The following is a 16,459-nucleotide window of genomic DNA, read 5'->3' on the forward strand; positions in this document are numbered from 1 at the left end:
CTTTGGCGGACCTCAGGGTTGTCGCCTCCCACACCTTGTGTTTTCGTGGTCCGGGGTCTCCAGAATGTTCCCGTCTGGGATCTGCTGTGTGGGGGAGGGGCGCAGGCGGTAAGCGAGGAGGGAGCGATTACCCCTGTTTGCTCAATGGGGAAACTGAGGCCCGAGGGGGAGAGTGGGCCCGTCCGGCTAGGACAGCAGGTCAGGTCGGCAGACTCCCCCCTTCGCCCAGTCCCTTGATTGGAGCCCACAGCCCCCGTCCCTCCCTCCCGCCCTCCCCAGGTCGGTCCCCCCCAGGGAGGGCCGGGGAGGACAGTGATGGATCTGGGCCAGCCTTCATTTTCATTCCTTGTCCACTTCTCCTGCTGCAGACCGATGACAAGTGAGGACGTCTGTGACCCGGAGAAATTATCTTCCCTTCTCTTTCACGGCATAATTTTCTGCCCTCTCGTCTGGACAAGCCTGGGTGATTTTTAGCTACAAAAAAAGGGGGAAAATTATCATTCAGAAAAAAAAAATAGAAGGAGTCTCCCAGCTATCCGACAGACAGGCTGTCTCCCGGGTGAAAATGAAAATCTCCTGTCCTGTGAGCCCCGGGGACTTCGAGGGGGGTTCGTCCTCGCGGGATGACGGCGGGCATCCCAGAAGGCAAGGCTTGTGGCCCCAGAAGTGTCCAGCTGTCCTCAGCGGATGGGGTACCGGTGGTTTTTCTGGGTGCACCTCAATGCCCACCCACACGTGGGTGCCCACCTTGAGGACTTCGGGGCGAAACAGCTTGGTTGTGGGTCACCCGTGAGTGCCCCCGCATCATCTGACAGGCCAGCCTCACGGTGCCCAGGACCCGGGCAACTGTCCACCCAGCTTGCGGCTTTCTGGAAGTTTCTCTCCCTGCCCCACCACCCAACGCGCACACACACACGCGTCAGCAAAGTATTTTTGGCTCTCCAAAAAAAATCTCTGTTTAATTTTTCTGATTTGAAGCTTCAAACGTTACAAGCCAAGGCTGAGCAAGGGAAGGCCCATCTGTTTCCTCAACCTTGTGAGTAACCATCGCTAATGATTTGGTGTCCATTTTTTTCCACACTTCTCCATGCAAACACCATGATGATGAAAACGCAGATGTGCGTGCACACACACACACACACACACACACACACACGCCAGTGGTAAAGCCACTAGCACTGGACTCGAAGGGTGTAGTTGCCAGCATATGCTGGGCTAATTTGGCTCTGCTATGTGACCTTGCCTCTCTGGGCCTCAGTTTCACCATCTGTAAAATGGACACAGTAACAGCATTAAGGGCTCCTGGGAGGACAAACTGGGATGGTGTGTGTTAACCACGTATAGCGTCTGGCGTGGCAGATAATATCCCCCCGGGTAATAGCTGCCATTACTATTATTCCCTCTGGATGTGGCTTTGCACTGAATGGACTGGAGGAGGCTGTGTTTTTGTTCTGGAAGCAACCGTGGGGCTTTGCGGCAAAGCAACTCTCCCGTACCCTCTCCCCCAACCTGTGGCTGCAACTTGGAGGTCAGAGGTGAGCCTCGCGGGGTTGGCGTGGCCCCTGAAATGACGCACGTGCCCACCCCTTTTGCGACCACTGAAAACCCTGTTCCTTCCTGGCAGAGAGCTTTCATTTTTATCAGGTACACAGGGTGGTCCTGGGGACGGGGATCTGAACGCTCTCAGGCAGCGTTCTGAGGAGGCTGGGAGTCCCAGGGACCCTTTGCAGGGCCCTCCTTTTCTCCCTTGCCCTATGTGGGACCACAATGTCCTCACACACCTCAACCCCAACAACGGACTGCATCAGATTGCGGAAGCGGGTGTGAGAACGGAGAGTCAGGCACCCCAGGTCTGCGGAAAGGAGAAGCCGTGCTGCCCCCGTCCCCAAGTTCAGTGTAGTGCTTGGAAAATATTATGAGCTTTCCACGGAATATGTTACGTTAATATGTAATTGAGTTTGTTGGTAGTATTGCTAAGTGAACTAAGTATCTTTACATGCCTCAGTTGTTTCTTTTTTAACGTTTATTTATTTTTGAGACAGAGAGAGGCAGAGCATGAACGGGGGAGGGGCAGAGAGAGAGGGAGACACAGAATCGGAAGCAGGCTCCAGGCTCCGGGCCATCATCAGCCCAGAGCCCGACGCGGGGCTCGAACTCACGGACCGTGAGATCGTGACCTGAGCTGAAGTCGGACGCTTCACCGACTGAGCCCCCCAGGCGCCCCTGCCTCAGTTTTAACTGCTGAACAGTACCTATTAATGGATGACACCCACATAAATGACATCTCTTTGAGGTCCTTACTGTTTTAAGAGTGGAAAGGAATTGGGGCACCCGGGTGGCTCAGTCAGTTGAGCGTCTGACTTCGGCTCAGGTCATGATCTCGCGGTTCGTGGGTCCCAGCCCCGCGTCGGGCTCTGTGCTCACAGCTCAGAGCCTGGAGCCTGCTTGGGACTCTGTGTCTCCCTCTCTCTCTGCCCCTCCCGTGCTGGCGTTCTCTCTCACTCTCTCTCTCAAAAATAAATAAAAAACATTAAAAAAATTTTTTTAAAAAAAGAGTGGAAAGGGGTCTTGAGACTCAAAAATTTCAGAACTGCTGCTCTACCAACTTAACTGGTTGAGAGAGAAGGGGCCAAGAAGATTCTGACTCTAACCCAGGGAATGGTGGCGGTTTTGGCAAAGGAGCATCCTGGGGTGTGTGGCGGGCAAAGCAGGCCAGGGTCAGGCAAAAGGGGCAGATCAAGTATCAGGCCAGGGTGCCCGGGGGCTCAGTCATTAATCTGACTTCAGCTCAGGTCATTATCTCACAATTCAAGAGTTCAAGTCCCACATCGGGTGAGCTTGAGCCCTGCTTCAGGTGAGCCCTGCTTCTCTCTCTCCCTCCCTCCCTCCCTCTCTCTGCCCCTCATGGGATTCTCTGTCTCTAAAAAAAAAAAAAAAAAAAAAAAGGATCAGGCCAACTGGACCCTAGCCAGGGACAGCCATCCCTAGAGGTCATACAATCAGCGATAGACATGTAATAATAAGGAGAAAACAGTGTTTTCTAGAACTCTTGTTGGGGGAGACTCAAATAGCTCTGGACACTGTAAGGCTCTTGGAGTAGGGAGGGTGATCCCCAAGGAGTTTTTCCACATAACAAAGATATTTGCTAAACTGCCTTCGTACGACCATGTGTCTAGTAACTAATGGCAAAGCCACTGCTTTGCTGAGGACGATATGCAAGTTCAGAGCCGGAGCGGAATTGCAGTGGTTCCTGTAGGAGAGGCCGAGCTCTTTCTTCCACCAGGGGGCACTCATTCTTACCGTCTCCCCAGGAAGCTCTCTGCTGCTCCTTAAAACAATGCTGAGCAAATATCTTTAGTGGCTCTCAGCCTGAAGGGGCACCAAATCATTAGCTCTGCTGGGCAGAAAGAACATTTGGGTTGATTACAAGGAGGGCAGAAATGGAGAAGCAGGTGGATCCAGGAAAGAGGCAGTTGAGGATTCCGGGGGAGGAAAGGGCTCCCGTGCCTGTCAGGGTGGGCTTACGACATTACAAGACTTAGGGTCCAAAGTGCAGACACTGGCTCTCCCATCAGGAAGAGACGCTTGCCAAGAAGCATCCTCAGGGGCGACAGGTTAGGTGTGAACCCCAAGCAGGACCTCGAAGGCAGCTGGGGATAGGAAGGAAAGTTCCTGGGCCAACCAGCATGGATTGTGTAACATAGGAAATCTTTTTCTTAACAGAACACGTTCGGAGGGCTGCGGGTCGATACGCGAGACTCGACTGTGTTTGCAGGCTGGAGGCTGATAGCGAGGGGTCCATCGGCCTTGGAAAGAGGCTAAACGGCTCTGTTCCCCTATGTTCCCGACACTTCCTGAGAAAGGGGCGCGCTTTCTGTGTACCTGAGGAAACGCTGAATGCTGAGGAAACCCTGAAATGAGGTGCTGAAGCACGGCTGTGCTGTGCGGCTGGGGTGTTCCCTCCACCTGCAAGTCCCAGGGTCTCGTGGTGGGGGGTGGGGGGGCAGTGAGCCGTGAGAGGGACAAGCCATGCCAGCCTCCAGGCGGGAGGGGTGGTGGTCTGGGGATGAATAGGATCTGGGTGTGTGTGTGGGGTGGGGGTGGGGACTGTCTACTCTCACACCCTGCTTCCAGAATGTTCTAGAACATTCTGGAACATGGGGTGGGCTGTGGGCTCAGTCACCGAATCTCTTCCAGCGGGGGCGGGGGGGGGGCAGGCAGGAAATGGTAATTAAGGAGGGCTTAACAAAGGAACAGAGGTGTGGGCGAGGCTAAGAGGCACCACGAAGAGGGGTGAAGTGCCTCGGGACTGGCGACAGTGGGGAGCCATTACAAGTGGGCTGCCGGAGGTAGGGTGCCCAGAGAGCTCGTGCCTTTTCAGTGGGGTCCACATCACCCCCGAAGGGGCAAAAAATGGGTGCCCGGGAGATGAAACGAACTTACCTTTTGATGTCTGAAGCATAAACATGCATACCTAAACAGACACCCAGTAGGTCTGCGGTGTTGCGATTTAAGCGGTGGGGGAGTCATTAGGAAGGAGTCGAAGGGGTCTCTGTAGGGGGTTGGTAATGAATAGAGAAGAAGCATTGCTGTCACTGATGGTGCCCACTGCCAGTCAGACACTGGGGCCTCTGATGGGGGGGGCGGGGGGACCAGTCAACCCCGGGTGACCCGCCAGCCGGGGGTCTGGCAAATGAATGGCCCAACCTCTTTCCCCTCCGGCCGCTCATCTTCTGTCAGGGCCTCCCCCGGGGCCAAACACAACTTGATCCTTGAAAGGGAGTCCCTTGACGCCTTCCACCTGGGCCAGCCTCCTGGGCACGGAGCGGGGTGAACGGTGGAGACCAGATCCGGGGCCAGATGCAAACGGATGATGTCCGGCACCTGATCCTGAGTAGCCCTTACGAGCGGCGCGGCTTTGGGGGAAGGTCTATCTGACACCAGTTTCGGCCTGACTTCCCAGCTCTCTGTTGGAAACGGTATCCCTCTCTCTCCCTCTCCAGGCAAGAAATTGGGTCAGAAGCTGGGTGGTTCAAAAGTATGGCCATCATGGTATCTGGGGGGGCTTACAGTATAGTAGGGAGTTAGACTTGCAGACAGGGCAGTTCCTCTGCAGAGATGTACAAAGGTCATGGGAGGTGAAGAATCCAGGATTCCAGTTGGACGGGACCCCGAAGAGACAGGTAGAGCTCTTCATGCTCCCGAGGCTGGTCTGCCTCTGTGCCCCTGTTCGTGCCGTTCCACCCTGGAATGCTTGTCCGTGCCCTCTCGTGTGACCTGTCCAACTGGACGTCCGTCTTATCCACAAAGCCTTCTCTCCTCTGACACAAGGTCTATGCCAACTTCTTTCCTGAGATGTCTTGGAGCAGAGACAATCCCAACTTTTGATTATTTCTGGGATCTTGTCTCCTCTAATAGACAGTGAACACCTGGAGGGGGGGGGGCTAGGGTCACCCTTGAGACAGAAGTCCCAGAGCCCAGGGTTGCTACCCATCAAAATGACTGGGGGGCACCTGCAATGCCTGTTAAACACACACACACCCCAAAAACAAAACGGACACCATAAAAAGCAAAAAAAACCCCAACACCAAAAAAAAAAAAGAAACAAAACACCCAACAACCAGAAACTTAGCCGGGAGTTCTGAGACGCCCCAACTGTCCCGGATGAGCCATTACAGAATCTCTTGGGGTGGGGTCAAGGTGTATGTCTTTCAAAAACTCCCCAGGGGACTCTAATGCGCATCCAGGTAAAACAGGATAAATCACATAACAGACTTGACTACTGGATTACATACGCACGTGGGTATCTGTGGCCTTTTTATTTGTTTTTGGAGCTACAGCTTAGACAAAAGGCACATCTCACTGCATTTCTACCCGTGTAAACCCCTGCGTGACCGCCACCCAGATCAAGGCGCGGGGACGTCTGCAGCCCGTCGGCGGGCTCCCCTCAAGGGCGGTGGAGTCGCACAGCAATTTTGTGCCTGGCGTCTTCCACCCACTGGGCACCGTCGGTGAGATTCGTCCACGCCACGGTCTAGTCACCCGTCCTGCTGCTGAGAAGACATCGGCGTCCCCATGGACGCCACACCTGGAACTTTCCGGGCGTAGACCGGCCGGCCCGCGGGGCAGCAGGCACACCATGGGTCTTCGACAAATGTTTGCCGACTGCCTGCCATCGTGCCGCAGAGCTTAGGCAGAGAGCCGTGTGACGGTTTCTCTTGGCCCCGCTGGCCCTCGACCTCAGGTCAGGGAGTGGATTAAGGGGTCGGGACTGGGACTGGCCTGCTGCTGGGTACTGGGAACCAGGGCTCACACACTCATCGCCTCTCGTGCAACGCCACTGAGGCCTCCCTCGATGCCAGGGTATCTGGAGTCGGTGGTCGTTGTACGATTTCCATTTCAATGCACCTCTCTGCTTAAGAATGGGCCTCTTGAGAGAACAAAAAAAACACGGAATACATGTCCTTTTTTTTTTGTCTTCTTCTGCATCAAGAATTTGCACATTCTCGTCATTTTTCTCTCCTATTGCACAGAACGTTTGTCACGACGTGCCTCCCAACTCTGGAGACCCAGGGGGATAGCACGTGGGCCCTGTCAGGGCTTGTGCCGGAACATTCTCGCCTCTCTCTCCCTCCTGTTTGTTTTCCACCACCCCGGCTCCTTCCCCACCTCCGTTCAACGATCCCGTGAATTGAACCCCAGAAAGCAGTCTTTTCCACACGGCGACGTCTGCCCACCCAACTTGCTCTTGGGTGAACTGAGGGTTGCACAGAGAACAAGGATCCGTGTCTAGCTGGACTCGCTTCCCTTTAGCCCTTCCCAGTAAGGAGGGGACTTGAAGCAGGAGTTCTCGGTTTCGTACAGTGAACATTCCGCACTCAAGTAAACAGCAGGTTCATTGTGTCGTCACAGATAGTTCTTCCACACAGGGCGCTCCATTTCAGAATCTCAAGGCTGTGGCTTTCGAAACCAGACACACCCACTCACTTCCCTCCGGCCCCGGGTCCTTACCCTGTGTACCAGCCTGGGCATTCTTTTGGCAAATAACACAAAACCCAACTAATTGTATCTTAAAGACGGACAGGGACTATTCTTCCAACGTACCGAAGAATCTGGAGGTTGCTGGTGCAGATTTTCAACAGCCTGCTTGTCTCTGCAATTCTCACGGCCTTTCCCTCAAGGTGGCAAAATAGCCGCGGCACCTCCGGGCATCACGTCTAAATCAAAGGCAGTAAGAAGTGGGGAGGAGCGAGGGAGGGCCTGCGGTTTCCCTACCCCTTTTATCAGGAGAACAAAACCTTTTGCTGGAAAGCTACCAGATTTCTGCTTGGGTCTGATTGGCTAGAACTGTGTCTCCCACGCCTCTGGCTGCCACGGTGCCGGGTAGGCAACACGGACAGAGGGCTGGGAACCACCGGTTTTCCCAGGGCGTCTGCCACATCCTGTTTTCACCCCGTCTCCCACGCTTCACCGTCGCACCCTTTACCTTTCTTGTCTAAATGAACAGCAAGCCCTCTACAGTGGCCTCTGCGTGGCCGGACACCTGTCCACTCCGTCCCTCCATCATCCAGCTTTCAGTCCTTAGCCACATGGTCCGTCTGCCTCCGGACCTTTGAACTTGCTGGTCTCCGCCCAAGATGCTGCAGTCCGCCTCCGGTGTCGGCTTCCTTTCTGGCCTCGACTCTTGGCTTAAAAGTCACTTCCCCGGGGCAAGGCCTCCCAGGCCACCACCGCCAGCCGAGCCGGCCCTTTGCCCACTAGCTCTCACCGCTGCTTGAAATTGTATTATCCCTTCGTTCCGGGTTTAGCGTCTGTGCTCCCACGAGGCTTCAGCAGGTAACGTCCCCGTGCGAAGCACGGTGCCAGGGTCTCAGCAAGTATTTGTTGAATGAATAAGTGGCAGGAAAGGAACGTTGAAAGTCTGCCGGCAGGTACCAATCGGCAGGCGGGGGCTACGGCTCAAATACGGGACCTGAAATGGCCCGAACGGCACCGTCGTTAGGAACAGAATGTGCGTGTGTGGGCACTCACACATCCACACGCTGCACAGTAAAACGAGACAAGGAGAGAAGAGCAGAGGAATTCTGAGGCATGATGAGGGCGCTCTCATGGCTTCTCACCGGCCTTTGGGCTTCCTTCCCGGACCATGAGGCTGGACGGGCAGCACCAGGGGTCGGAGGACAGAACGAGTCATTTGCAGTGACTCATTTTTAGGCCCAGATGCATTTCTTTCCACGTGGGTGCAGTGTCGCAGGCTCATGATGATGGGGCCACGGCACGGGGGGACCGGGCTGCATTTCACACGCAGGGCACCTGCACACCTCTCTTGGGGGAGCACCCAGCCCCCGCCCGGGGGTTGCAGGGGGCGCGTGGGTACTTGGCACGAAGGCCACTGCGGTTGCCTGTTCAACGCCCCGGCCGCCTCCCACCTTGCAGCCCCCTCCTAAGCGTCATCCCTGTGCAAAGGTCGTTTGTGTTGAACGCTGACCCTCCCAGGGCAGGGCCCGGTCCCTCGCCTTTACCACCCCAGTGCCGAGCACCCAGTGGGCGCTTATTAAATGCTTGTTGCTCTCATGTCTGAACCACACTTTCCTCCCATCTTCCAGAAGACGCTGTACCTCCCGTGTGAAGTTTATTCAATTCATTCTGGTCTTATTAACCCCACACCCGACTGGAAGCTCTTTTCAGCACAAGGGCGGTGGCCTTGCCTCTCAGGGCGCAGCCCCGGGCCTGGCCCATCACGGAGCTCTGCAAACACCTGCTCCCCCGAGGCGAGGCCCTCTGGAAGCCTCTGGAAGAGGGGGGCCACCGCGGGCGCGGCTTTCCCAACGCTCATGTGATGGCCCTGCCACTGGGAACTCAGAGCAAAGTGAGCTGCTGTGTTTTGTAAAAGGAGGTCGGGAAGACGTTTAAGGACACCTCCCTCTTCCCTTGCCTTCTGCCTCCGGAATACTCTGGATCTCAGAACATCGGTGACTCTTGCGAGGAGACGTTAAGACAACCAAGTGGGTGGACGGACAGAGAAATGGGAATCGGTGTCCAAATACTTCCAGAACCCTCTGGGTGGAGCCTCAGACCATTCTTCACCCTCTTCCCTCCTGGACAATCTCGAGCAGCCATGACATCCCCTCCCCCTGCAAGGGGCCCAGTCCTTTCTCCGACTGCTGGGGTCTATCCATCCAGCCGAGGTTGCTTCTTTGAGACCTCCCCCCACCCAAATTCGGCTCTGGCCCCAACTTTCGAAGGCGTCCGGGGAGGGTGAGCTCACGCACTGGGCATCCACAGCCGGGACATCTCGGGAGGGGCAAAGCCCACTCTGCGTGCGTGGGTGGCCCCAGGTGGAGGATGTGGGGGCAGGGGGCGGGAGGGGAGATACCAGACAACAAACACCAGGGACCTCAGTAGCCTCTCCTCTGTCAGGGGAGGGAGGGCCGCCGTCTGGGCCTCGGGCGGAACCCGCAGAGGAGGTCCAGGCCTCTCCTCTCCAGCGATGCCGTTATCAGAACCCGGAGAGGGAATCTGAATAAAGACGAGCCGGAGAGAGAGCGATCCGGCCCCCACCGCGGTTTCCAGGCGACACACAGGACTGTTGTGGCCGTTGTCATACAAACCCTTTCCCCGGAAGACGGCGGGTCCCACGGGGAGAAGGGGCGAGGTGGAATATTTTATCAGCCATGTACATATGTAACCAGAAATGGGGCTGAAAAGCAAAACCTCGTTTCCCTGAATAGGGGGAAGGGAGGAGGGGTGGAGAGGGGCTGGCGGAGGTGGCTGGAAGGGACTTATCTCTACGAGGTCAACGGCGAGAACACGGCTGTGACCATGGTTCTCGCCCTCCGAGATGTCAACGAGGAAAATGTCCACACGAAGGGCTGTTCTGGGGACGAAGTTCAAAAGGCATCTTGTTTTCGCATTTAGAAATAGGAATCCAATATACATATAAAAGGTGAAGGGAGAAAAGGAGTAAGAAGTATTTGAGAACCGTGCAGGAACGAGCCAGATTTCTCGCTCACGGGCCACCTTCCAGTCGTGGTTCGAAGACAGTTTTGCTTCTGTGGGCAACGGGTCCTAAGTCCCGGCTTCCCGTGCATTGCATTTCCGGGATCAGCCTGCAGCATGGGGCCGGGGTGGCGGGGGGTGGGGGAGGCTGTGTCCGTGTGGTGCTGGGACAGAGAGAGTCCGGCTTTCCCCTCCGGTCTATCCAGGTATGCCGAGTGGAAGGCGCGGTCTGTCCTCTGCTCCGAAAAAGGCAGCCGTCTCTTCCCTGCCCTGGTGAGCTCCATCATCCGAGGATCTAAAGAATGAGGTTAAAAATAATAATAACAATAATCGTGGGGCGAGACACCTGCTTTGCCCAGGACCGGGCGTGAAAGCGACCAACCTCGCCAACACCCTCCGGCCCTCTCGCCCGGGGAAAGCGCCCGCCTGCAAGGTGTGGTGAAGGAGGCTCTGTCGCGCCAGGTGGGGAGGTCTGGGCGGGGGCTGGGGAGAAGGAAGACCCCCATGTTGTCCGGAGACCGGCCCGTGCGCGCCTCTCCGAGGAACAGAACGTGGATGGCACACCCTCTGGCCGCAGCTCACCCGAAAGTTTGTGAGGTCAGCAAAGTTAACGCGGAGACGGATGGAGACAGGGAGAGAAGGAGAGAAGAGGGAAGCGAGGGGGAGAGGGGTGAGAAATGCAAGAACCCATCTGGGCAATGCATCACATTGAAATTGCCCCGCATTAAAAATTCACCAGCCAGTGAATTTTCAAGGGATTTGTAGTAATTAGATGACAAAATGCTGGCAAATCTCAGGCTTGCCAAAGATGTTACTCAGGGGTCAAAGACTCGACACTTTCGGCTGGGTAATTTGTAAGTGTCAATCACTCCCAGCCATCAGAGAGCAGGCAGAATCTAACGGCTGCATTCTAACTAAGGCGAGACGAGCCTTCAGCCGGCCGTCCGCCAGCAAACCCCCAGACCCCGCGGCCGCCACCCCGCCTGGGGCCCCGGAGCCACACCGGCCAACCCAACTCTCCAAGTTCTCGTTTGATTTTATTCCCCTTTATCCTCCTCGGACGTCCCTCCTTCAAGGCGGAGAAAATGTCCTGTGGCCAGAGCCTCTGGAGGTTGAGAGCTCTGCACTGGGGCAATGGTTGGGGCGGGGGAGGGGGGGGACACCCAGCCCCGGGGCCTCAGTTTTCTCCTCTGTCAAAGGGGAAAGAAGAGTCACCTCGCAGGGGCATTCTGACTGAACCAGGAAGCTCTCTGCCAACCTGACAGAGTCAGTAGCTCAGGGTCGACGCGCCCTTGCCCCCGGAGCTGTTGGGCTCGGGGGACTCAGCAGGGACCAATAACACGCCTGCCCTCGTGGAAATTTCTAGCTGGGGGCAGCAGGAGGAACAGACAACAAAGGAACAGCAACTATGTCAGAGAGGGGCAAATGCGCGGAAGAAAATGAAACAGAGTTGGGGGGTAAAGTATTTTGTACGCAGGGGGAGGGTCACGTTAGATGAGGTCACATCTGAGAAGAAACCAGGAGATAACAATAGAGGACGCGTAAGGATGAGCCCTGAGCCGGAGGGAATTCTCACAGAGGCTGGAGACGGTCGGACAACGGTGGGCAGGGGTCCGGTGGGGCTTGGCCCTTGAGGCCTTGGATGCTTTGAGGCTCCATGAGACGGGACTCCGGGCAGCCCGGCCTGGAAGGCTGCGCCTCAGATCTGACCCGAGTCCTAACGGGGGAGAAAAAGCCATGGGAGGGCCTGCGGGGCTGGGCCTACAGCCGCCAGATGGCCTCATTCCACCTGCCGCGCTGAATTAGAGCGAGGTGCCAGGCGGGCCAGTGGCTGCTTGGAGCCCAGGCCGGATAGGCTTCCGAGAGAACGGGCACGAGGGGGGTCTTCTCTCTCGCTGCCTCGGCCCGTCGGGGTGGCTTCTGCAGAAAGCGTTGGCTTTGCATTCAGACCCCGGGCCTCGAAGCCTCACTCTGCTGTTTCCGGACTGCACAACCGTGGACAAGCTGCCACACCTCTCTGAGCCTTAGTTTCTGCACACGAGCCCTCGCTCACACGGTCAGGGAGGGCCTTTGGTAAGAAGCATCCGGCTCCGGGGAAGTTCTCCATAGAAGCATTTCTAACGCACACAGCGCCTATCAGTGAAAGATGATCGGACTCCGGGGGGCCGTGTCCGAGGATCGTACACAGCGAAAGCAGCTGACCCCCGTTTTAGGGAGACGAACCGAAGGCCAACCTCTGCTTCCAAAGACGAGGAGCCAGAATAGGTTGTCTCCGTGCAGTCTGCTGCCCGGTTTGCCAACGTCCAGATGCAAACCGGGCGGGATCTAAATGCTGGGCCTATTTATGTATTTGGTAAAGACTCCCGCCAGGTCCGGGGCTCGCATTTCTCACTCACTTTCTCCCTCGGGCTCTTTCTGGGTATTCGGTGGGGGGGGGAAGGGCACGGTGTTGGGTCCCCTCAGCCGCCTCCCTCCCCGGGCCTGGGTCTCCAGCCGGCCAGCCTTCGCTGCAGGTGAAACCGCTCAAGGGGAAAATGAGAAACTCCGCGGCGTTTCGGGGGAGGCGGAGGGCCGCGCTGGCCAACCCTCACTGCCGCGCCCCCCCCCCCTACATCTCAGAGGCATGGCGGGGCCCTTAAGGCGCGAATGACGGTCATCAGTTGGTGGCAAGGCGGCTCATCCATTCCCCGCGGGGGCGTGTGATTCTCCTGGAGGATCAACGAGAGCAGGAGCCATACCCACCATCACCGTGGCTGTTGTTTACTGACCACTTACTACGTGCGAGGCGCTGGGCGCGAGCCGGTGTGCTGGGGAGGACGGCCTGGAGGAGGTGTCCTGGCCGCTGCCGGGTGCACAGACGCAGCGCTGGCGACCGCCACACTGCCCTCCCAGGGCTGAGGCCGAGCTCCCGACGACCACAGAGCCGCGTGTCCACAGCTGTCCCATCCGTCCACACACACGACCACGGGAACACGCACCTGTGTCCCCTCAGACGCCAGGGCAAAGCACCTAACCTCTCGCTCCCAGGACGCACGGGCACGTCAGTGTTCTGTCTGCCACGGCTGGCCCGTCCGCTCCCCGCCTCTCCTGTGGGCTCTGCAGGGCAGGGGCTCGGTCTGCCCTTCTACCCGCGGACCCCAGGGCCTGGCCCAGGGAAGGTGCTAGTGTCTTGGGAATGAACAAATGCGCTGGGCTCAAAGGCAGGGAGACCAGACCGGCTTCTTTCTTCCGAGCTGAGTGACTTTGGGGGGCGGGGGGTCCCGGGCACAGCCCTGAGCCTCTATTTGCTCAACTGCAGAATGGGGAGAAACCGCAGGTTGCAGGGGTCGCTGGGCTGCGGTGAGGACTCCGTAACTGATCATTCAGCTTTTTTATCGTGAAATCCCTGGGGCCGAGGACTTAGCGCTCAAAGGAAGATGGCCGAGGCACTAGCGCTCAGAGCAGAGCCCCGAGAATCTGTCGACGATGTGTCCGGAGGCCTGCAGGAGCTTCTAATGTGGGCCCCGAACTTCTCAAGCCCCGAGTCCGGGTCGACCACAGTCCCCGACAGAACTGCCTTTCCCTCTGGAGACAGAACACTGTTCCTGCCAGGACTCAGGGGACTGGTGTTACTTCTGCACCGACTGAGGACGGGCTGGGAGGGCGGACTCGGCTGTCCCAGCAAGGGGGGCCGTGGCACCAAGGCGGCTCACCAGGCCAGGCAAGGACGCGGGGCAGGTGCACCGTGGAGGCCCCCACAAGCCTCGTTAACAATCCAAACGCTCCCCCTGGTGCGCGAGGGAGAGGGGCAGCAGGAACGGGCTCAGAGCCTTTTGCGGTCGACGCAGGGCCGTGTGTCCGCATTTGGGAGACGACGACGGGCAGACGGAGACCTGGCAGGCAGGCTGCGTGGCACACAGTCTGGAGGTGAAGAGCACACGCCAACTCCGGCTTGGCCGCGGGGCTGTGTGGTCTCGGGCGAAGCACCTAACCTCTCTGAGTTTCCGCTTCCTCACTGCAGATCAGGACGGCAGAAGCGGTGCCCGTCTAGCGGGCTGGTGGGTGAACTGAGCCATCTGTGCTTAGGGCAGCAATGATGACGGCCTCTTATCAGGACGGTGGAGAAAACCGGAACGAGGGAGGCCGAGGGGGGGAGGTGACCCTCACTCGACGTCCAGGTGTGCCAGGGGCTTTATACATCCCTTTTGGTCCACAGGCCCCGCTGCAGTGGGGCCACAGCTTAGCGAGTCCTCTGAGGTGGGTGTTCTCGTCCCATTTAAAGGAGACTGAGGCACAGAAAGGCCAGGTGACTTGGTCCCAGGGCCACAGAGCTTGTAAGAGTACGGCTGGATCTCACGCCAGAGTGCGGCCTGTTCCCGTGGCTGTCCTTAACCCCGATTCCCCGACCTCGGGCTGCGGGGCACACGCAGGAAACGGGCACCCACGCAAGTGCTCAGAAGGGGACTGGGCTCCACCCGGGACTCCGGGTGCTGCTCTCCAGGACTAGGAGGGCCGCGGTCCCCCTGGGACGCTCTGCCCCTGGCCTCCAGTCTCGGCTGAGGGTGCCGGCTGGACCCCACGGCTGCCCGGTACCCAGCGGGATGGATGGGAACCTGCGGGGGCCCCACACCCCGGATGCCGGCGACACACAAGTGGGCTGTGGCATCCCTGAAGGGCGGCCTCGCCTCCCCCCGCTTCCCCAGAGCCTGCTCCCTGCGCCCCAGGGGCACTGGCTGCTGCCCGTGCGGGACGCCTGCTCCCCAAGAGCGCTAGGGGCCTCGGGCCACCCTGCCGCCCGCGGCTCCAATGTCAGGCTTTTCAATTCCGGTCACATCGCGCCCACACCTGCCTGCCGCTGCCACTCTCCTTTCCCGGACCCAGTTTGGGGTGAAAGCCTTCCTTATTAGTCAATCTGGATCCCACTTACTGTGAATTACCAGGCCTGATTGATATTCATGAGTGGATGCATCTGAAACCTCAGCCGGCTGTCACGTGACTCCCCGCCTTGGGGGCCGCGGGGACTTGAGCAGCCCTGACACGCAGCGGCGGCCCCCAGCCGGGGACAGCACGGTGTCCTGGGAGTGGCCCCTGGCTGCCAGAGGTCCCCCCGCCCGCCCCCCGCCTCCGACAGCGGTGGCCGGGCCCGGAAGGTGCCAGCAGGGCTTTCCAGTCCGGACGGGTTCTGGGGGCTGGGGTGGGAGGGGGCCGGTGGCCAGGCTCCAAGCCCCCACCACAGCAGCCTCGCACAGGCCGTGCCCCACTCCCCTCTTCCCCTTTGCTTGGCTGCCTCCCGCCCCCTGTGGGTGGGACCCCACTTCTCAGAAATCCCTTCCCAGCACCCACATCTGCACGAGACCCCCGTTACTGTCCTCACGGTGCACCCAACAGTCCCCCCACACACACTGCAAAGCACCCCAGACTACATGGCGTTTCTGGAGCTGGGGGCAAGCCGCAGTGCGTTTCCCAGGGAACAGGCCTTGGGCTGCGCCTTGGCACCCACCTTCGGGGCCCTGGGACCCCCGGGGAGGGACGGTCTTTTCTATTTTCAGAGGAAGCAGACGCAGAGGTTCGAGACCGGGAAAGCAGAATCCGGGCTGGGTGATTCTCCAGCCTGTGCTTCTGGGCCCTTCACCTCTCACCCCCCAAGGGCTTGGGTTTCTGGCAAGTACCCTCCTCTGGAGGGTCCAGTGGCTTTCGCTCCAGAAGCCAAGACTCCCAGGCAAGACGCAGTTGAAAGTAAATACTTGACAGTCAACTCAGAGAAGGTAAAAATGCCGACAGTCCTCTCCTCCCTTGTTCTGGAAACAGCTTTGCTGAGTGGAGGCTGAACGGATGGGGCTGGGACCGCTTTTCGGATGCTAACGAGTCCAAGCACGGGCTCCAAGCAGGACCCAGGAGGACCCGCTTTCCAGTCCGCCCAGAACCGCGGCCACACCACCCGGGGGGAGAGGCGGGAGGTGCTGATGTCCCTGATTTGGGGCCACGCGGCCAGAGCAGGGGGCTGGGGATGGCAGAGGAGCCGCGACACAGAGAAACGAGGCTAACTCCCAATCTCCAGTTTCTGCATCCTAACGCTTCCAGAGAAAGTGGGGTTTGGAGCGACGGGAGTCTTGGGAACCAGAATGGACCAGATCGGGCTCCCAAGAACCCCGGGGTACCTTCTGAAGGGAGGCTGAGGACTGTCTCCGGGCCAAGAAGAGCAGGCGGAACCGGGGAACGCGGGCCCGCTGAGGGTGCCCTGCACGCAGGGGAGGGGGCTGGCGGGCTTTGAGGAGGATCAGGGTTGAGGTTGCCTGGCTGGAGGGCACCTGCTGGTGGCCCGTCTGGCTGTGATGACGAAGCAGGATAGACCAGAGCGTGCAGGGAAGGTAAGGAACACAGAACCTTCCAGCAGGAGCGGAGGAACTCGATGGTCCACTCACCCGGGGGTTTGGTGAGTGCCATCTGGGTCCCCCGGCGATGTGAGAAGACAGGCTCCTGC

At 58.4% G+C, this 16,459-nt stretch overlaps 1 protein-coding gene across 2 annotated transcripts in view; it reads right to left on the reverse strand.

Annotated features, from left to right (window-relative positions):
- Window positions 1-295: 295 nt before the first annotated feature.
- Window positions 296-16,459, reverse strand: part of RBM19 (RNA binding motif protein 19) — a 151,793-nt gene continuing 135,629 nt past the window's right edge. The window contains exon 25 of one of the 2 annotated variants that reach the window (XM_027044324.2): window positions 296-474. In XM_027044324.2, coding sequence (XP_026900125.2) covers window positions 406-474 — 69 coding nt within the window. In that variant the 3' untranslated portion in view covers window positions 296-405. Of the gene's footprint in view, window positions 475-9,875; window positions 10,295-16,459 lie in introns of those variants that run through there. The other variant, XM_027044325.2, reaches the window with a different exon arrangement.

The sequence above is a fragment of the Acinonyx jubatus genome, chromosome D3, assembly GCF_027475565.1.
Source record: "Acinonyx jubatus isolate Ajub_Pintada_27869175 chromosome D3, VMU_Ajub_asm_v1.0, whole genome shotgun sequence".
Taxonomy (NCBI): domain Eukaryota; kingdom Metazoa; phylum Chordata; class Mammalia; order Carnivora; family Felidae; genus Acinonyx; species Acinonyx jubatus.